Here is a 17,081-nt window from a genome sequence, read left to right as displayed (position 1 = left end):
GCTTCTTCAGAAACCCCCTAGAGAATGAGCTCTTCTCGAGGTTTTCCCCATGGCTTTATGAATAAATCATTAATGAACTTCATACCCGTCAAGATTACGCCAATACAGCAGATTCCTTGATTGTGTAAGCCGAAAAAGATTTACTTAAGCAGAGCCAAAACTTTGTGAAGGAGTAAGCTGATAGGAGGCAGCACATCAAAGCCGAAAGATAAGAATAACGACTTAAAAAGTAAGCTAAAAAACTTGAGAAGATCAGAATGAAAGAATAAGCTGAAAGGTTGAGCTTGAGGAGCAAAACCAAGCCAATAGGCACCACCATCTTGATGACCATCAACTTATCTTATAAGCTATCATAAAACCAATATGATAAGATCAAATTATAATATTTTATAGCAAATGTAAGGCATAAAGCAAAACCTCTTAGATTGGTATACTCACGACCGCTCTTCACCAGGACATACCTATCCATATGCATCCTATTTACTGTCCTAATCTCTTTGAATCTCATCTCATCGTATCACATCTTCTACACCTTTGAAGAGACTTTTTTCAAATTACATATCTGGAGGCCCTGACCACCTTCCTCTTCATCTAAAAACTTGACATGGCCTTCGTTATTAGTCTCTATGTCCTCTATTTTTCTCTTTATAGGCTAGAGAAATCGATATAAAGTGGACTCAAGTATGCATAATTTCTTTGGATGATCCTTATACTCTTAGTATGCTGCATAACTGTTGGAACTTTCGTCAAAGTTTACTTTTTGACTGACATTTTCATCATCTCAATAGTCTTTATTTCGTCAAGGAAGGTCTCATCGTAAAGAATGCATATTTTTTCGAAATTCTACATTTAAAGTATATTTAACACTATATAGGCACATACCTTCCATTTCTCTATCTTGCCATGATGCTTTTCCTTGGCCATCAGATCATCAATCAAGTGATTGGGCTTGTCTTAGGAGCTTTATACATATATCTTCAGTAAATAGGAGCCAGAGATTCAAAAAAAGACTTCATAAGTCCTCCTAATTTTTATCTACGTATTGCTAGAGGCTGATCAGGCCTCAGCAAGGGGGAAATTGACTTAAAAACCCACTTAAATTGGGTATGATGGCAATATCTTTATTATTGATAAGCATCTTAATAAGTTTATTACCCTATAATAAGGTCAGAATTTGAATGATTAGTCTAAAGGACTAGATAAAGCGTTTCGAAAATATGGTCTACAACAAGGAACTGGCATAATTCGTCACGGTTGATCAGATGTTTGTGGGCGGTGGTATCACAATAGAGTCTATGATTCACGAGAGCAACTTCATAGTTGAGGAACTCAAGAAAATGAATGCTGTTTTTTTGAACTATTGCAAGCTCAACGAAAAAGTGTATAACAAGATTGCAGAGCATGAGATCAATTTGCACAACGAACATGGAAAGATAAGTGGATTGGCAATGCGGTCGATAGAAAAGTTGGCGAAATGGCAAAGACATTAAAGGATTTGCATGAAAGACTGTCAATTAGAATTCCAAAAGCATAAAAATGCTGGAAAATGTTACTTAACCTTTGAAAAAATAGCTGTAGAAGAAAGTAGATAAAGTAACGTTTGAGGCACAGATGAAGAAGTTTCTGTAAGAATACGATGAGGGTGGTTTCGAAAAGGATAATCAAAGCCTTGAAGGAGGTGAGTAAAGAATCGCAGGTTAGATATCAAATGGCAAGGAAATATATAGGTTGGAGGTGCAAATACTGGCATATCTCAGACAGGATTGACTTCTGATGGATTGCCACTTATCAAAAAGAAAGGAAAGGTAGGATATGAGGATTTCTATAAGCTTCAATCAGATTTGCATGCGAAAATGAAATAAGTAAATTCGAAGCTTTAACAGGCATCAAGTGCAGCTTTTTAAGGAAAATAACTGATATTCAAATATATTCCAATCATCAACAAAAGCACAACAGATGTTTCCCTTCATACCTCAGAGATCTTCAGGCTCAGCAACTAAATGACATCATATCAAAACCTATCTGAAGCATCACAAATAAGATATTATCGTAGCTTAACAATAGAACCAGTGACCAAACGTGGAGCACAAGATTCTAACTTTTTTATGATAAATCAATAAGACCAAGCATAAATGAGATTGAGTCTAATTTAAGAGTCAGTAAGTCTGAAATCAAGCAACAAAGAGAAGATCTTCAAGCAAAAATTATAAATATGAACGATGAAATTGCCAAAATTAAAGAAACGGTTAGAGATTTAGATCAAAATATGAAGAAAAATACAAAGAAATATCTAATTTAAGCTCACAAATCAAAGCAAATTATGATTAATTTTGCAAGGAAAGGCATAAAACTGAGAAATCGATCGAGAGTCTTAAGCTAGATGTAAATAAAAAGATGTAGACTTTGCAGAAATAATCGAAATCATAGGCCTAATAGTTCAAGCGTACACTTGAAAACTTGATGCAAACAATCGGATAGACCGTTTTCAAGACAGTAAACAAAAGGTTGAATCTCAATTAAAAGCAATCTAATCATAGATACGAACGAACAGGGACAAGATAAAGGGTATCAAAAATGAGGTCGGTTAAGTATGTGAATAGATAAAGAACATGAAAGAAATTCTATCGAAGAAAGCCAACTACACTGATATCATTCATCACGTTGAAAAGAAAGCTGACAAATAAGATTTCAAAGACTTTGAATTACGCGTTTACGAATCTTCCCAGCAATTCGTATCGAAGAACCTAAACTAAAGTATTAACCTAACCAAAGGGGAAAACGATAAAAACAGAGCGTCGTCGTTGACAAGAGCCAATAAAACTCTATTCGCGCCTCGATCTTCCCCGAAAAGACTGAACAAGACTGACTTTGATGTCAGTACGAAGCTATTCATGTGCGGATTGGAGGGTCATTTGGGCGAAGGTAAAAGTCATTTGGGTGAAGGGAAAAGCAATTTGAGCCATAACAGTCGAAGAAGAAGCATCAAGTCATCAGCTGCAATCGTCAGCGATTTTACCGCATGATTATGCTTGTATTTATGAGAAATAGGCAAAAACTAATCATTAATAGCATATTTATTCATACATCTGATCTTAGCGTTGCACAGAGAGCTATGCTTACCACAAGATAAGTAAAGTAAGTTTCAAATGATCATTTTTTGAAACATATGGATATTGCATATAGTTATCACTAATAATTATGCAACAGAACCTTGAGTATAAATACGAGGACTACGAGTAAGACTTCCACCAGGAAGAAACCAACGACAAAAATAAACAGCCCTTAACAGTTGAATACCAATTACAAACCGAACATCCTCCCGCAGCCAAACAGAAAACCGAAGAAGAATAACGATACGAGGATGATTTCGTAGACCCTTCAAAGTAGGAGCAAAAATAAAAGCCAACTCCGCAAAAGAAAGTGTATGAGAACACTCCTAATCGAGAAAAGATGATCGAGCAGAACATCAAACTAAAAACGCAAATCTATGAACTTGCTAAGCAGATGGACGAAATCGTGCAGAGAGAGAAGAAATCCAAAAAATACGGCCTTCACGCAGAGTAAGGTGAGGACGACTAAGTCATGAAGGCCAAAAAAGCAGAGCTGAAGAAGCAGCAAATATAGATTATGAACTTAAAGAATAAAATTTTTTGACCAAGAGGCAGCTCGAGCATGTTACGACAGCAGAGGAGTTCAGGGAAAGGAAGATTAGCTCAAAAATCTACAAAAATAACTCAAAGTTTTGCAGGATGAAAAAGAAGCTCTGATGAAGGTGAAGAGAGAGCAAACAAAAGCTCTAAACTAATCAGAAACGACAACGAATATGAGGAGAAAGTAAAACAGTTGAAAGAACAACTATCTAAGACCAAAGAATAATGCAAGCATCTGTCTGAAAAATTACTTTAGAATGAAAGAGTTTTAAGAAAAAATCACGAAATTTACATAACGAAGCAAGCTAAGATCAAGGAGATGGAGGCAAAGATCAAATAAAACAAATAAAAAGCTAAAAAACCACCCCAGCAAAGCGGAACCATCATAACCAACGAAATGATCCAAGAAATCGATGATCAAATAGCAGAAATATAAAGATAAAGAAAAGAAACAGAAAAAACTTGGAACTAAAAGATACAAGCCATCGAAAACGACTTCAGCAAAAAAGAATATAATAGGAGAAAAGCTTTTGATCCTTAAAGAGAAAGAGAAAGAATTAAAACTCAATGAAATCAGAATAAAGGAACTCAAAAAGTTGATTCAGCATCATACCACAGAAACAGCTCCTAAAAAGCAGCCTCAGCAAGAAGAGCCAGACATGAAGGAGTATAGGCACAGAAGAAACATCAAGCATCTCGAAAAATGATCAAAGCATATATTAATTTTATCAAACCTCCATTTTAATTCTGCTATTATTTGCATAAATGAAATCGATAATAAACTGGTGTACAAGCAGCTATCGAGGCTGGATTGTAAATGGCAAAAAGAATAGATTAATCAAATTGTACGAAAAGGGAAAGTACGAATAAATTCCCAAACTATTCAAGGGGTAAAAGGATTATAAGGAAGTCACCTATGATGACTTTCCTTTCCTTTACTTCATGATCAGTAAAAATGATATCACAAAGGTGAAGGAAACGAGAAGCAGTTGCCGCATATATTAAAAATATATCCTTTAAGGATTACTTACTTTTTGATGAAAATAATCCCTTGAAATGCAATCCTCTCATGTTCGCATATCTGGAAAACAAAACATAAGTTGCTGATCTTTTTGAAAGGGAAGGATTCAGCTTAGGAATAGCAAATTCAGAAGGGCAAAATATACTGCATATGGCTGCCATTTATCGAAGGAGATAAGCATTCTTTGAAGGATTAAAAAAGAAGGCAAATTATGAGCTTGCTGATAAATATGGCAACACTCCTCTTCATTACTCTTGCAGAGCTGGCGAAATATAAATGATTTAAGCTCTCTTGGCAGGAAAAGCAGCTAAGGTGCCTAACCTTTTACATCTATATCCCATTCATATGGCTATTTAGTCTTCAAAATAAGCAGCAGTCAATTTACTCAGAGGTGATAATTGCTTAAATAGATGACTTATTGGGAAATTATCCTTTGTTTCATCCAATGCACAGTGCTGCTCGAGTAGGCGCTATCGAAGTGATGAGAACAATCCTTAAAATGAGCCAACCTTACTCAACCAAAGAGATGAAAAGAGACTGACTCCACTTCATCATGCAGCTCTGTATTTTTACACTAATCAAGAACCTAGAATACAGAATCTATTGATTTCCTTTTGAAGCAAAACGGTATTTTAGTCAATATGACCGATGACCACGGAAACACACCTCTCCACATTGCATTTATGCGCGATGATTTAGGTAGGAGTTGAAATAAACAAGAAACGGCAAGACGGCTCATTGATGCTAAGGCAGATCTCGACCAACTAAACGAGGACCATCTTTCCCCTGTCGACCTCGGGCTTGACTCCAGCAGTCCTTAGATGAAGAAATTTTTAATATCATTGGTCGGAAAGAGTAAGATACTGTCCCAGTGGAGGACAAGAATGTGATATAGTCCAATCGTATACAGTTGAAGGACTTTTTCAGAATTTATCAAATTCTTATTATGATTATGTCATAATTAAGTAGATTATTTTCGACGTCATAGCAATTGTTAATAAAAACATGTGCATCACTTTCTTTTGCTCCTGTCCACAAGGAAAAAGCTCATTAAAAATGGCCCTCGCTTTTAATCGGGAAGAAAAAACTGAACGATAGACTCTAAAGCTGGCGCCATTTCATGAAGATCCCAACATTATGGAGGAAGGGATGCACAGTCAGGAGGGACTTGGCTGGGAATCAACAATAAACCGGCCTCTTAGTGTTTCTAACCAACTTCATAGTGCCTTCTCCTTACTCGAGACAAGGAATTTCAAGAGGAGAGTTGGTAAGCCGATTCCTAGTGACGTCATTTATACCATAAAACATGAGAAATCAGACTGATTAGATTGTGCTGAAAGAAATCAAAGAGCTTTCGAAGAGATGCCAACTCTACTCTCCTTTCAACTTGGTTATCTGCAATTTAAGAACAGCTAGCATGTACTACATTTTTAGCTAATCGAAGTAATAGAATCCGGTTCAGTTGTCAAAAATCTGTGCTATGGACTAAGCAATTCAAGCTTAAAATAGCCTTGGCAAAAGACATAATATGGCTCAAAAGCTTTTCAATCAATTTTGAATAAAATAGATAATCTAAGTGAATCGTAATTACTAATGGAGATGGCCTCTTTAATGCAAAATAAAAATAAATTCAATGACCTTCCTGATGAGTATGCAACTATCTTTGTTGAGCCGTATTGGAGTGAGAGACTGAACACCTAAGGGAGAACAAAATCAACAACTCTGTTGCTTGCATAAGAGAAGTAAGATAAAATTGAAGTCGTAATGAAAGAAATTTCGTATGGAGTATAGTCGCAATAAGAAGTTTTCTTTAGATTAATGATCTGAATTCATTTCTTTATCCATAATTATGTTTATTAATGAAGCAAGGAATATCTAATGATCATTTTGTCAGATGGAACACAATGGCACAGCGTGATGGCACATACAGAGTAAATTTGCCAACAAACTCATCGATTTTGTCACATTATATGTTGATGGTGACTCTGCTATGGCCTCCAGTTTCCTCATCGTCTGTGCTTAGACAACTTGGGCAGTCTTGCTTAGTTTGGTATAGATATCGTACTCTGAAAACTTTTGTTGGGATTCCAGTTGAACACAAACAGCAAATCCCTCTCTCATAAACCAAGACTTGGTCAGACTCATGCTGGCTACGCACATACTGGTAATCACTTGCCAAAATGTTGAATCTGGTGTCCAGCGCGATCATTAATCTGTCGAAATTGAGCAGGAAATGATATCTGAGGTCTGTTCGTTCGGAGAGATCCCATCTCCTGCGGCAATGGTGATAACTCCAGTTGTTTCCCTCCCTCGGGAAGTCAATCCACTAAGGGTGGCCAAACTCGTTGCCCATGAAAGTGAGGAAACCTTGGTTGCCAAGACTGAAGGAAATGAGGCGGATCATTTTATGTAGAGCCATGCCTCTGAACACTCTTGGCGTTTATTGGCTAAAGACGCTCATATTGTCGTAAATCTCTGAATCAAAGAGCCACATAGAGATGGTCTTGTCACCAACTAGAGCTTGGTCATGACTTTCAGCATATGCGATGCAAGGCTCTTTGTATCTCCTGTTGGTCAGTTGAAAAGCTATTTCCCCGACCTTCCAATCTTCATCCACTTTCTCCTTGAGAAGCTTGATCCACATATCAGGAACAGCCATCGCCAGCCTGAACCCAAAGCCAATCCCTCCTTCCTCAATCGACCTGCACAAACCTGGAAATCCAGATACATCCTCTGCGATGAGAATGACTTGAGGATAGATTGTGCGTGCGAGTTGGTTAGCGATGGCTAGGTAGGCGAGTGCATCGACATCGAGCATGTGATTAAAGTATTCGTTATAGTTGCCGGTAAATCCATAGTTTTTACCGTGATGTTCATAGAGCATTGACGTAACTCCATCAAACCTGAAGCCGTCAGCGTTGTATTCCTCAAGCCAGAACCTAATATTAGAAAGAAGGAAGCGAAGAACCTCATACTTAGAGTAATCAAAGACCCTACTGTCCCAAAGTGGATGGTTGCCCTTCTCTCCTCCATGGAAATATTGATAATCAGTTCCATCCCACATATTAATACCCTAAAGGACATTCTTGGCGGCATGTGAGTGAACCAAATCGATGATAATCTTGATTCCCATTCCGTGTGCCTCATCAACAAGCATTTTGAAATCATTCGGTGTTCCGAATCTGGAAGAAACGCTGAAATAATTAGTGCAATGATAACCAAACGATCCGTAGTAGGGATGCTCGATGACACCCATAATTTGGATGACATTGTATCCGAGGTTTCTAATTTTAGGAAGCACATTTTCTCGAAAATAGGTAAAAGAGTGCACTTTTTATTCAATGCCTGACATACCGATATGGCACTCGTAAACCTTCACGCTTGTATTCTCCCATTCAGGTTTTGCATTGTTCCACTGATAAGCTCCTAAGTCTACATACACTCCATCGAAGGTATGGTCCTTATTCTGCCTGGTGAAATTGATCCAGGCTGGGATCCTATCCACAATGCTTCCGTCCTTTATCCTCACCTCCACTTTTAATGCAGATAGGTTGGGAATGGGAATGTCGATTTCGCACGTCCAGAGTCCAAACTCATTCTAAATAAAGGATAGTTTACCTTAGTGCATACATACTCGCCTCTTTTCCACTGATTAAACTCTCCGAAAATGGAGATGGATTGGGCCTAAGGCGCCCACTACCTGTATACGTAAAAATTTCCTTCTTTGTGCACACCGTATCTCTTGTAGCTTTGAGAAACATAATCTAGGCCATTTTCAGCTTGAAACTGCGATATGCGTTGATCGATTAAGCTTCGGATTCTGAGGAAGTAGTCCTTTATTAAGGGAAAAATACCTAGTAGGGTTGAAGATAAGGGTCGTCTTTGATGATTTGGAGATGTTGTTTGATTTCCATTATTTATTATAGGCTAAATTCAATGACAAATCTTTGTATGTTAATAATCCCAAAATGCTTATTCTACTCATACATAATCATACAGTTGCTATTTTTTTGTCTTCAATTCCTTTGATAGTTGCTGGGCTGCTCTTTTATCATAAAATGACGGTTTTTCCGAGTTTTAATGACATCACAAGAATAATTTCGTATGTTAAATTTGCATAATTCTTGCTTAGCCTTTTAATTCTCATACTGAACTTACTTTGGCTCCTATTTTGGAATCAAAGGAGCAGTTTTAGCCATTTATTGCCGCTTGAGAAAGCTTTTGAACTAGAGTTTACGCATCACATAGTTCTTCCTCTTGGACCTTAGCAAATCTTTCTACTAAGATAACATTTGTGCTTCCTTTTTAGGCGAAACAAATGGCTCTTGATCAGTCAATTCACTTAAGAATATTTGATCATCATATTTCTTTTTCTTAATTAGCCTTTAGTTAGCATCTTTTTCAAGCTTTTACAGGTTCAATAACGTAACGGTTTCCTTTGCTTTCATCGGCCTCGCAGTAAGGAATGTTTCTGTGTATGTTTCTTGAAATGACAATCTTCTTGTGAACTCCAGTAATGATTGGTTAACCTATTTTTTCTTTGCTGATTGAATAAAAGAAGATAAATGGACAACAGAAGGAGCCATTTTTCTTCTTTGATTTTATGATATAGGGCGCCGTTAGACTCGAATAATAGAGATATTTTCTCCTCTTGTCGACCGGAATGAGCTTTAGGATAGCATTCAAGATTTTATTATGCTTGGATGTAATTAGTTGTAACTCCAAAAAGGATTTGATAAATTTATTTATTACTCTTAGCCTTCATGCTGGGAATCATTTGCTTGTGACTATTAAAGATTAGTATGTATAATATGATTGAAATGTATACTATTAATCGTAAAAACTATCATCTTCTACGAGCGTCTAAGACTTCCTTTAGGTCTTGAGGGCAAGCATACGAAATTCCACGCAAAATATCCATCTCCAGAGCATAACAAAGGAGGAAAGTGTCAGATGCAACTGCAAAGACATCCATGAAGAATGATGCAATCACGTAACTGATGATGAAGGCCATCTAAATTATATTAAATGTACCATAACTGGAGTCAAAGGAGAGTAAAGAGTTTATTAGAATTCTACCAGACCTGTAGCGAGCAGATAGGCAAAGAATGTAACACCAACAGATACGAGAAGCTTGCCGAAAAACATCATAACATGACCAACACCATGAGTGATTGAATACTATCCAGCAGTTCTAACAGCAAGGTAAAAGGCTTGATGAGCAGATGTGCAGAATCCTTCTCCACTGATAGCCATCATCAGAAAGGCATTCTTGGTCACAAACCTAATAAACCTTTCAAAACAGGCAAGCATACAAGTGGCACATCTAACGCAATAATCAGCACAGACGTTGTTGGCTGGACTGCTTGAAACTGTTTGATTTTTGGTTGCTCTGTGAAGTATCTATAAGATGATTTGCAGCATCCAAACTATGCATAAAATTAAGGATCCGAAGACTATGGAACCAAGTTGGTATGTCAAAGCACGGCAGAAACTTTTGATTAGTGGGAATGTAGCGTTTCCCAAATGAGAAAAATACCAATAAGCTGCAGTTGAGGCAATCACAAACTGGCAGATCGATATAGCAACTTAGCAATTCCTAAATCGTATAAAAGCTACCAGAATAAGCCGAATATGAAGAATCCCAAACTTCGTTTAACTCCAACCTCCCAATCAATACAGGCGTAAGGAGATTTGTTGCATTGCTTCACTTATCCGCAACTGAAAATGTAGATTGATGAATAGCTCCAAAATACAAAGAAAATAGCCTGAATCGAAGAAAAATTACAATCGATATGAACATAAGGAAGGGGACAATAATGATCTTGCATTATTGCCTTGTGAACTCAGCTGCAGCCTTAATGATAGCTGCTGCGACTTTTAATTTCTTTAAACTGCAGCAAATAGCAAGAAAAGAAAAACCAGCTATGACCCAGCAGATGTAAGCAGCTGCTTATAATGCCTCAGGATTAGTCCCTTATTCATATCCCTAGATTCCAATGCCATCCTTTGAAGCAATCATGCATCCGAATCCAAGCCCTATCAGTAAAGCAAGGTAGAGGATAATTATCGAAATGACTATGCATTGTCCACATGCCCGTATAAACAGTAGCAAAATTATCGATAAAAGCAGTGCCGTAAAAAGCGAGATTAGTGAGATCTTCCAAGAGGATCCTAGATCGCTAATGAACTGATCAAAGAAGGTCAGACCTGTAACGATGTATTTATTGATATCTTAGGAAATAGGATAGCACAAGGTCACTATTTGAATAGTCTTATAAGCTGGAAACACATTATTCCCATATGGTTTGCCTCCAAGCATGGTCTGAAACACATCGCTGCTTGATGATGGACAATCTTTCACGCATCCAAACTTGGTGTAATTCAATTGACTATAGTAAGCATATGGATAGTCTGCATACTGTCCATATCCGCATTGGAGACCTCTCTTAAATGAATATTACCTGTTGAGTCGAATGGAGCGGCTAACAGCTCCGGATTGCCATTTGCGAATGCGTACATGGCTATGACGATGGTTGCTACCCAAAAGGCAATATAGAGTAGACAGCAAAAGCAATCTCGGCATTTTCTTTGTTCTACGGGGCCACTTGCAAGTTACTTGTCAAGGCCTTATCCCTTGTATTAAGGGTCTTGCTCTCGATAGGTGTATCTTCTCTAAATCAGCTCGTAATCCATACTTGATTTATATAATAATTCTTACAGATCCGATTAAGCTTTGACCCATTATCAGATGATGAATACTCAATAGATTTCATACAGAATGATTTGATCACAATCATATGTAAAGAGCTGATAGGAGTGCAGCCAATCCGTTTACTTATAGCTTTCCTCGCAAGAAAAGAGCCTTGTTAAGCAAATACAGACGAGCCTATGTTATTGAAATTTTACCTCTATGATCTTGGCATCGGCGAAAATGGAAGAGATGTCGTTCTTAGGCAGGGGCTGGATAGGCTTGAATGAGACTTTAGGGAACTCATTTAGGATACTTGAGCTGGCTCCGTTGAATTAGAAGTTAATCTTTCTGAAAGATTTGAGAATTTGAGCTCCAGTGAAGCCCATTCTTTCCAGGATACTGATGAGGGCAGTTTCAGTCAACTTTGTCTTTGCGAATTCAAAGTTAATCTCAAGGGAATCAAGCAAGCCAATCGCTCCTTTCTATTTCAAAAGCTCAGCAATTCTGGCAAGATCATTATGGGATGAGATATTGAGATGGATTTCCTGGGTTTCATCCAAGGCCTATAGCTTGGCAACCGCAAAATCATCCTCGGGGATCTCGAAGAAAGAATTAATGATGGCATACAGTCTATCCTCAAAGGCGAAGTAGCCGACCTGAGATGGGGAGTTTTGATTGATATCCTTTATGATCTCGGAGTTATTCAATCTGTCAGCGATTTACTTACTATTGCTTGCAACGAATAGCTAAAAGACTATGGCAGTGGGAGGGATAGTAGTATTGAGACTGCTCTCGAGGGTTGCCCTGATATCTTTTTACTATGTGATAGCCAATGTACCTCTTGCGAGAAAAAGTCCAAGACCAACGAAAGGTGAAGAGGAGAGGCGGCGCTTTTGTGTCCTTTGTCACCGAAGTGAATCTTGATGGTGGAATTATTAGAAGCTGGAGCTTACATTACCCAAATGATATATCTAAATACGTATCTCGAATCCAAAACGTAAAGGTGAGGATTTTATAAAAAAATAAGCAAATTTAATGTTCGTTGCAATCATTTTGCGAAAAAGAAGCCAGTCAAGTAGTTCCATTTTAGGAAGTTGATTTCGATCAATAACAAAATGGTTCCGACGTTCAAGGCAAAACCGAAAGCTCTCAAAGTTGAAACACCGACTAGGGATCCCAAAAGATAGCCAACGGAGAAGACGATGCGAGCAACAAGGAACCAAGAAGCGAAGACCATAAGCTCAGAGCTAGTAAACCTATCACCTAAATACCAATAAATCTACCTGACTTATCGAAGAGGAAGAAGGCATATAGACCAACAAAAATGATTGATTGTTCGATAGTGTTGGTGATGATTCTGTTGAGGACCTTAATCTCGGTAGGATCTTCCTCTGTAGCGGGGCTAGATTTCTTTTTGAAGATCCTGATGTGCATGATAATGATGGCGTGAATGAATAGGAAGAGGCCGATTCTTGCGAGAAGGGCACGGAGAATGGTCCATTTTGCTGCTTCAGTTGCCAAGTCCAAAGTTGAAAGGTCACAGAAAAGGAGTTTGTTGAAGCAATCACAAGAGTGGGTGAATTTTAGGATGTAAACCGCGGCTGAATCGAAGAAAATTTACTTCCGATGGCGGCAACAAGAAGGAGATTCAAAAGAATGCTCTTGAAAGTTGAGTCCTTGCTCTTTTCCTTATCCATTGATAATTAAAATTGTAATAAAGATCAAGGATTATATCTCATTTTAAATGATGGATCAGAAATGTTTATTTTTAATTTTGAATCGATTTTCACGCAAATCAGTTTAAGGATTATAGATAATTGATATCATTTGTGTTCTATTAGACAATCTGATTGTTAATGATTCAAAATCCTGTTTCTATTTTTTTGTGTAAGCGTTAAATCATTCCTCCATCTTACCCGCTCTTAAATAATAAAGTTAGAGTCTTTAAAGCTTTCAGGATAAACTCACTCTTGCAATTGCTGTTATTGGTAATTTCGGCCAAATTAGATAGGAAAATTGACCGTCTTTTATTGTAACTCGGATGCTGCCTCATTTTTAGCTATTGCATAATGCTCAAACTTTCACAATGCTTCTAAAGCCATATATCATATTCTTTCGTGTCGTAATAACACAGAGCCAAGTTGTACAACGTTCTTGAAATCTAGTAGTGAGATGGGCCATATATTTCCCGATAAATGTCCAAAGTTTATTTATATTTTTTAATTGCTTCACTGTAGTTCTTCTTTTCCCATTATAAGAGCGCAATGTTACTCAAAGATGCTGCTACTCCTTCACTTCTTGCCCCAAATAACTTTATCTTTATCCTTAGAGATTTACAATAATACTCCAAAGCTTTCTCATACCTACCCTTTCTTTTGAAAGTGTTTCCAATGTTATTGTAGGCAGTTGCCACACCATGGCTATTTTCACCTTTATACTTTCGGTTTATTCTTAAAGCTGTTTCGAAATTTCTAAATGCTCTCTCGTACTGCTTCAATTTATCATAGTTAAGGCCTAAATTACTGTAGAAAAAGGCAGATTAAATGGACTATGGCTTATGAAGATTATTGCATACCTTTAAGCCTTCCTCCAAATAAATGATGCTTCTATTGAATTCGCCATTCTTCCAGCATAATTATCCAAGTTTTCCCAAATAAAATCTCAGCTGATCTGAATCTCCCAACTATCTGTATTAGTCCACTTTTTGCTGCATTTATGCTATCTGATCAATCAAGGAAACAAATCCTTTAGGAACTTACGCCTTGTTGATACCAGCATTTGCCATCTTAACAGTTTTTATTGCGAATTATGATTTGGTTAATTGTTTGGCCCATTTTTATAAGATCTTTACTTTCGATTATGTCATCCTGCAGGCAATATTACTGGATGAATTGTTATTAATTCCCACAATGAAGATGAAACCTTCTATATACTCAACAATGATGGGTGCTCCTCCACAAGTTATTTTAGTATTAATATCATGTTGAAATGTTTATTGACTTAGCTTGAAGATCTTTCCTTTCATCTCCACTTGCTTAAAGTAATTTTACTCAAGTTTTAGTTAAATTTATCCTACCGAGTATCCAAAGAGCTGAGCGTTGCAATAGTTGTCAATATCATACCCGATTCCAATGTATTTCTCTCTCTCAATCGGTTTACTTATGAGCAACAGTGCATAATCTTCATTAGCATCGTGATTTTTCTGCTTCAGACTCTTTAAAAATTTAGCTGGAATTTTTAAATCAATCACTTAAAAACTTTCCATAGGCGCAGATTTGATTTTCCCTGAGAATTTAGGCAAAAATTTAAGCTATTTTAATGGAAGGCCAGTTTCTGCCTCCACCACAAGAGATGCCGAAGTCAATACTAAATTGGGAGCTACAAGGCATCCAGTACCCACTGTTTCCTATCTTTATCCATTAAGTTCCCTAATTCCAGTAATGAGGCCCAGACAATTATAAGGAAAAAAATTGGTGTTTGCATTTTTCTCGAGAATTGACGATTTTTTAAGTTCCGGTTCCTTCTTGTTGATCTTGGCTTCATGCTCTGGATTTTCTTCAATTTTTTTATTTGCATGCTCGTAATAAAGAACGATGTTTGGATAAAACTAGTGTTCATACATGGTGTAGTTCAGTTGGGAGTTGATATAAAACAGGAGGATGTCAGCTGCTGATAGTCCTTGAATCTTTGACTATTGCTTACTATCTTTATTCTTGATTGCTTAGTTACCTTTCAATTACAATTCGATAATCGCCGACTCTCCCTAGTGCCCAGCATCCGAGATCTTAAAGATAGCGCTCGATGCCTATTCTTGCCCTATTGCTATGTGGCCGATTTATGAGGAGCGGAATGACAATTTGCCATTTGTGAACAGCTGATATTAATAAGTTATAGAGATAAGGCTGGATATATCAGATTGATCATCTGCGACGGACTCCTACTTGCAAGCTTTTTCCTCTGTTTTTTGAATCCACTTGGGGTTTCTTTAGCGGTTGCCTAGATGGTATTTTCACCACAGGAGATTGGACAAATTTATTTTCTGTATTTTTCGCACTGAGAGATAGCAGTTCCTCGTAAAAAAGTTCATCCTTCTTCAGCTGTTTCAGTGTTGACTTCTTGCAGTAATCAATAAGCGCCTTGTATCTTTCAGCCTTGTCGAAACCGATGTTGGTGATGATCTTTCTGAAGCAAATCGGGCAGAATTAGAGTGGGTTTAGATAGTTCTCTTCGATGTGATTGAATCCATTCATTAAGCAACGATAGTAAACACAGTGAGTTATGCCAAACATATGGCCGATTTCGTGAACCATCGTTCTCATCGAAGGATACAATATCAAATCCCAATCTATCTATTTGGTCTATCCTCCAGCGAATTCATCATCCCATCTGAGGAACGAAAAAATTCCCACTCTTGCCTTGTACTTGGCCCACCCATATACGAAGTTCCAGCTATCACCAGGGTATATGTCCTTCAGAGTGATCCCCATCACACAGTACGCATCCTTTGGCACTCTCTTCTCCATATATGCCAGGATATCCTGGGCGAGGAACTGATCACCATAGCAATTTTTCCGCTTCTTAATCTCACTAAGTTCCGTTTCAAATTTCAGGACAGGGAGGCACTTCACTGTCAGCTTCGGATAGAAGAGTTAGCAAAACCTGCAGAGCTCTTTTATGAAGGCTTGGTTGAATTCTCCGAACTATTGCAGATAGATGGTCTTCCTTTCGGGAGTCACCTGGTTGTAGTAAGGAAGCTTGTAGTTGGCATATGCCTGGTGAACTTATTTGTGGCTGTAGAGCCAATCTCCAGAGGAAGGAACGTTCATCGGCTTGAAAATCTTGCACATACCCTCATAATAATCTTTTTATTTCTTCTACTTGAAGGTGCCAAGGGCGGTGTTAAGTTATTACTTCGATACAAACATATAAAAGAATATGTTAGATTAACCCAAATCGCATTTAGAGATTATTATGATTAATATGGAGATTGGTAAAAAATGATCATACATTTTCAAGGTCCTCTTTGATCGCAGTCAAGAATTAGATCTGATCATCTTTGTCCAAAATTAAAGTCATCATTCCTAAGGATTTGATTACCAGTTCCTGCTTGTGTTTCTGGTGCGCGAGGAATTCTCTGAACCTGACCTTGAAGCAGTTCATCCATATCTTGTAATCTGAAGCCTGCGTGAGGTTAAGTTTCTTCATGATTCGCAAACTTTCGTAGTGGTAATCCAGCCAAAGCCCGTATTATTCGATTCCGAATAAACAGAGAGACAAATTGTAGTAATTTTTAGCCACCTAATGGTGATAGTTACCGTATACGATCTTGTTGATGTGGAGGGCCTAGGCATAGCTATCAACTGACTTCTTATGTTCTCCAATGCTCCATTGGATCAGGCCGATATTGCAAAGCCTCATAGCTATTTATTGATGGTTTTATGGTAAAAATTGTCGTTTTAATTCTAATGATTTTCCAAAATTTTCTAGAGCTTTATCTAGTTTGTTCTACTCTTGGTAGATGACACCTATATTGTTCAAAACTGCAGCAATTTAGACAATCTCTGGCTATATCTCCATTTCAAAGTATTTCAATGCTTCTTCTAGATGTTCGATAGCTTTTTAATCATTAAAAAGCATTCTATAGTTCATGCCAAGCCTTTTGTGATAAATTCCCTTCTAGAAGTAGTTCAAAGGATGCTCCAAGTGACACATCTCA

General features: G+C 37.6%; 1 protein-coding gene across 1 annotated transcript; it reads right to left on the bottom strand.

Moving 5' to 3' along the window:
- Positions 1-6,637: 6,637 nt before the first annotated feature.
- On the bottom strand, positions 6,638-16,570 carry LOC116244933 (1,4-alpha-glucan-branching enzyme-like). Its single transcript, XM_031616727.1, is given in 9 exon segments — positions 6,638-6,736; positions 6,738-6,784; positions 6,787-8,269; positions 9,542-9,630; positions 11,136-11,210; positions 12,649-12,870; positions 15,420-15,547; positions 15,788-15,999; positions 16,463-16,570. Coding segments are annotated over 9 exon segments (2,463 nt in total).
- Between the last annotated feature and the right edge of the window lie 511 nt (positions 16,571-17,081).

This window comes from Nymphaea colorata, unplaced genomic scaffold, assembly GCF_008831285.2.
Source record: "Nymphaea colorata isolate Beijing-Zhang1983 unplaced genomic scaffold, ASM883128v2 scaffold0394, whole genome shotgun sequence".
Lineage (NCBI taxonomy): Eukaryota > Viridiplantae > Streptophyta > Magnoliopsida > Nymphaeales > Nymphaeaceae > Nymphaea > Nymphaea colorata.
Note: the sequence above shows the minus strand (reverse complement) of the source record. Positions and strands in the feature narration are given on the sequence as shown.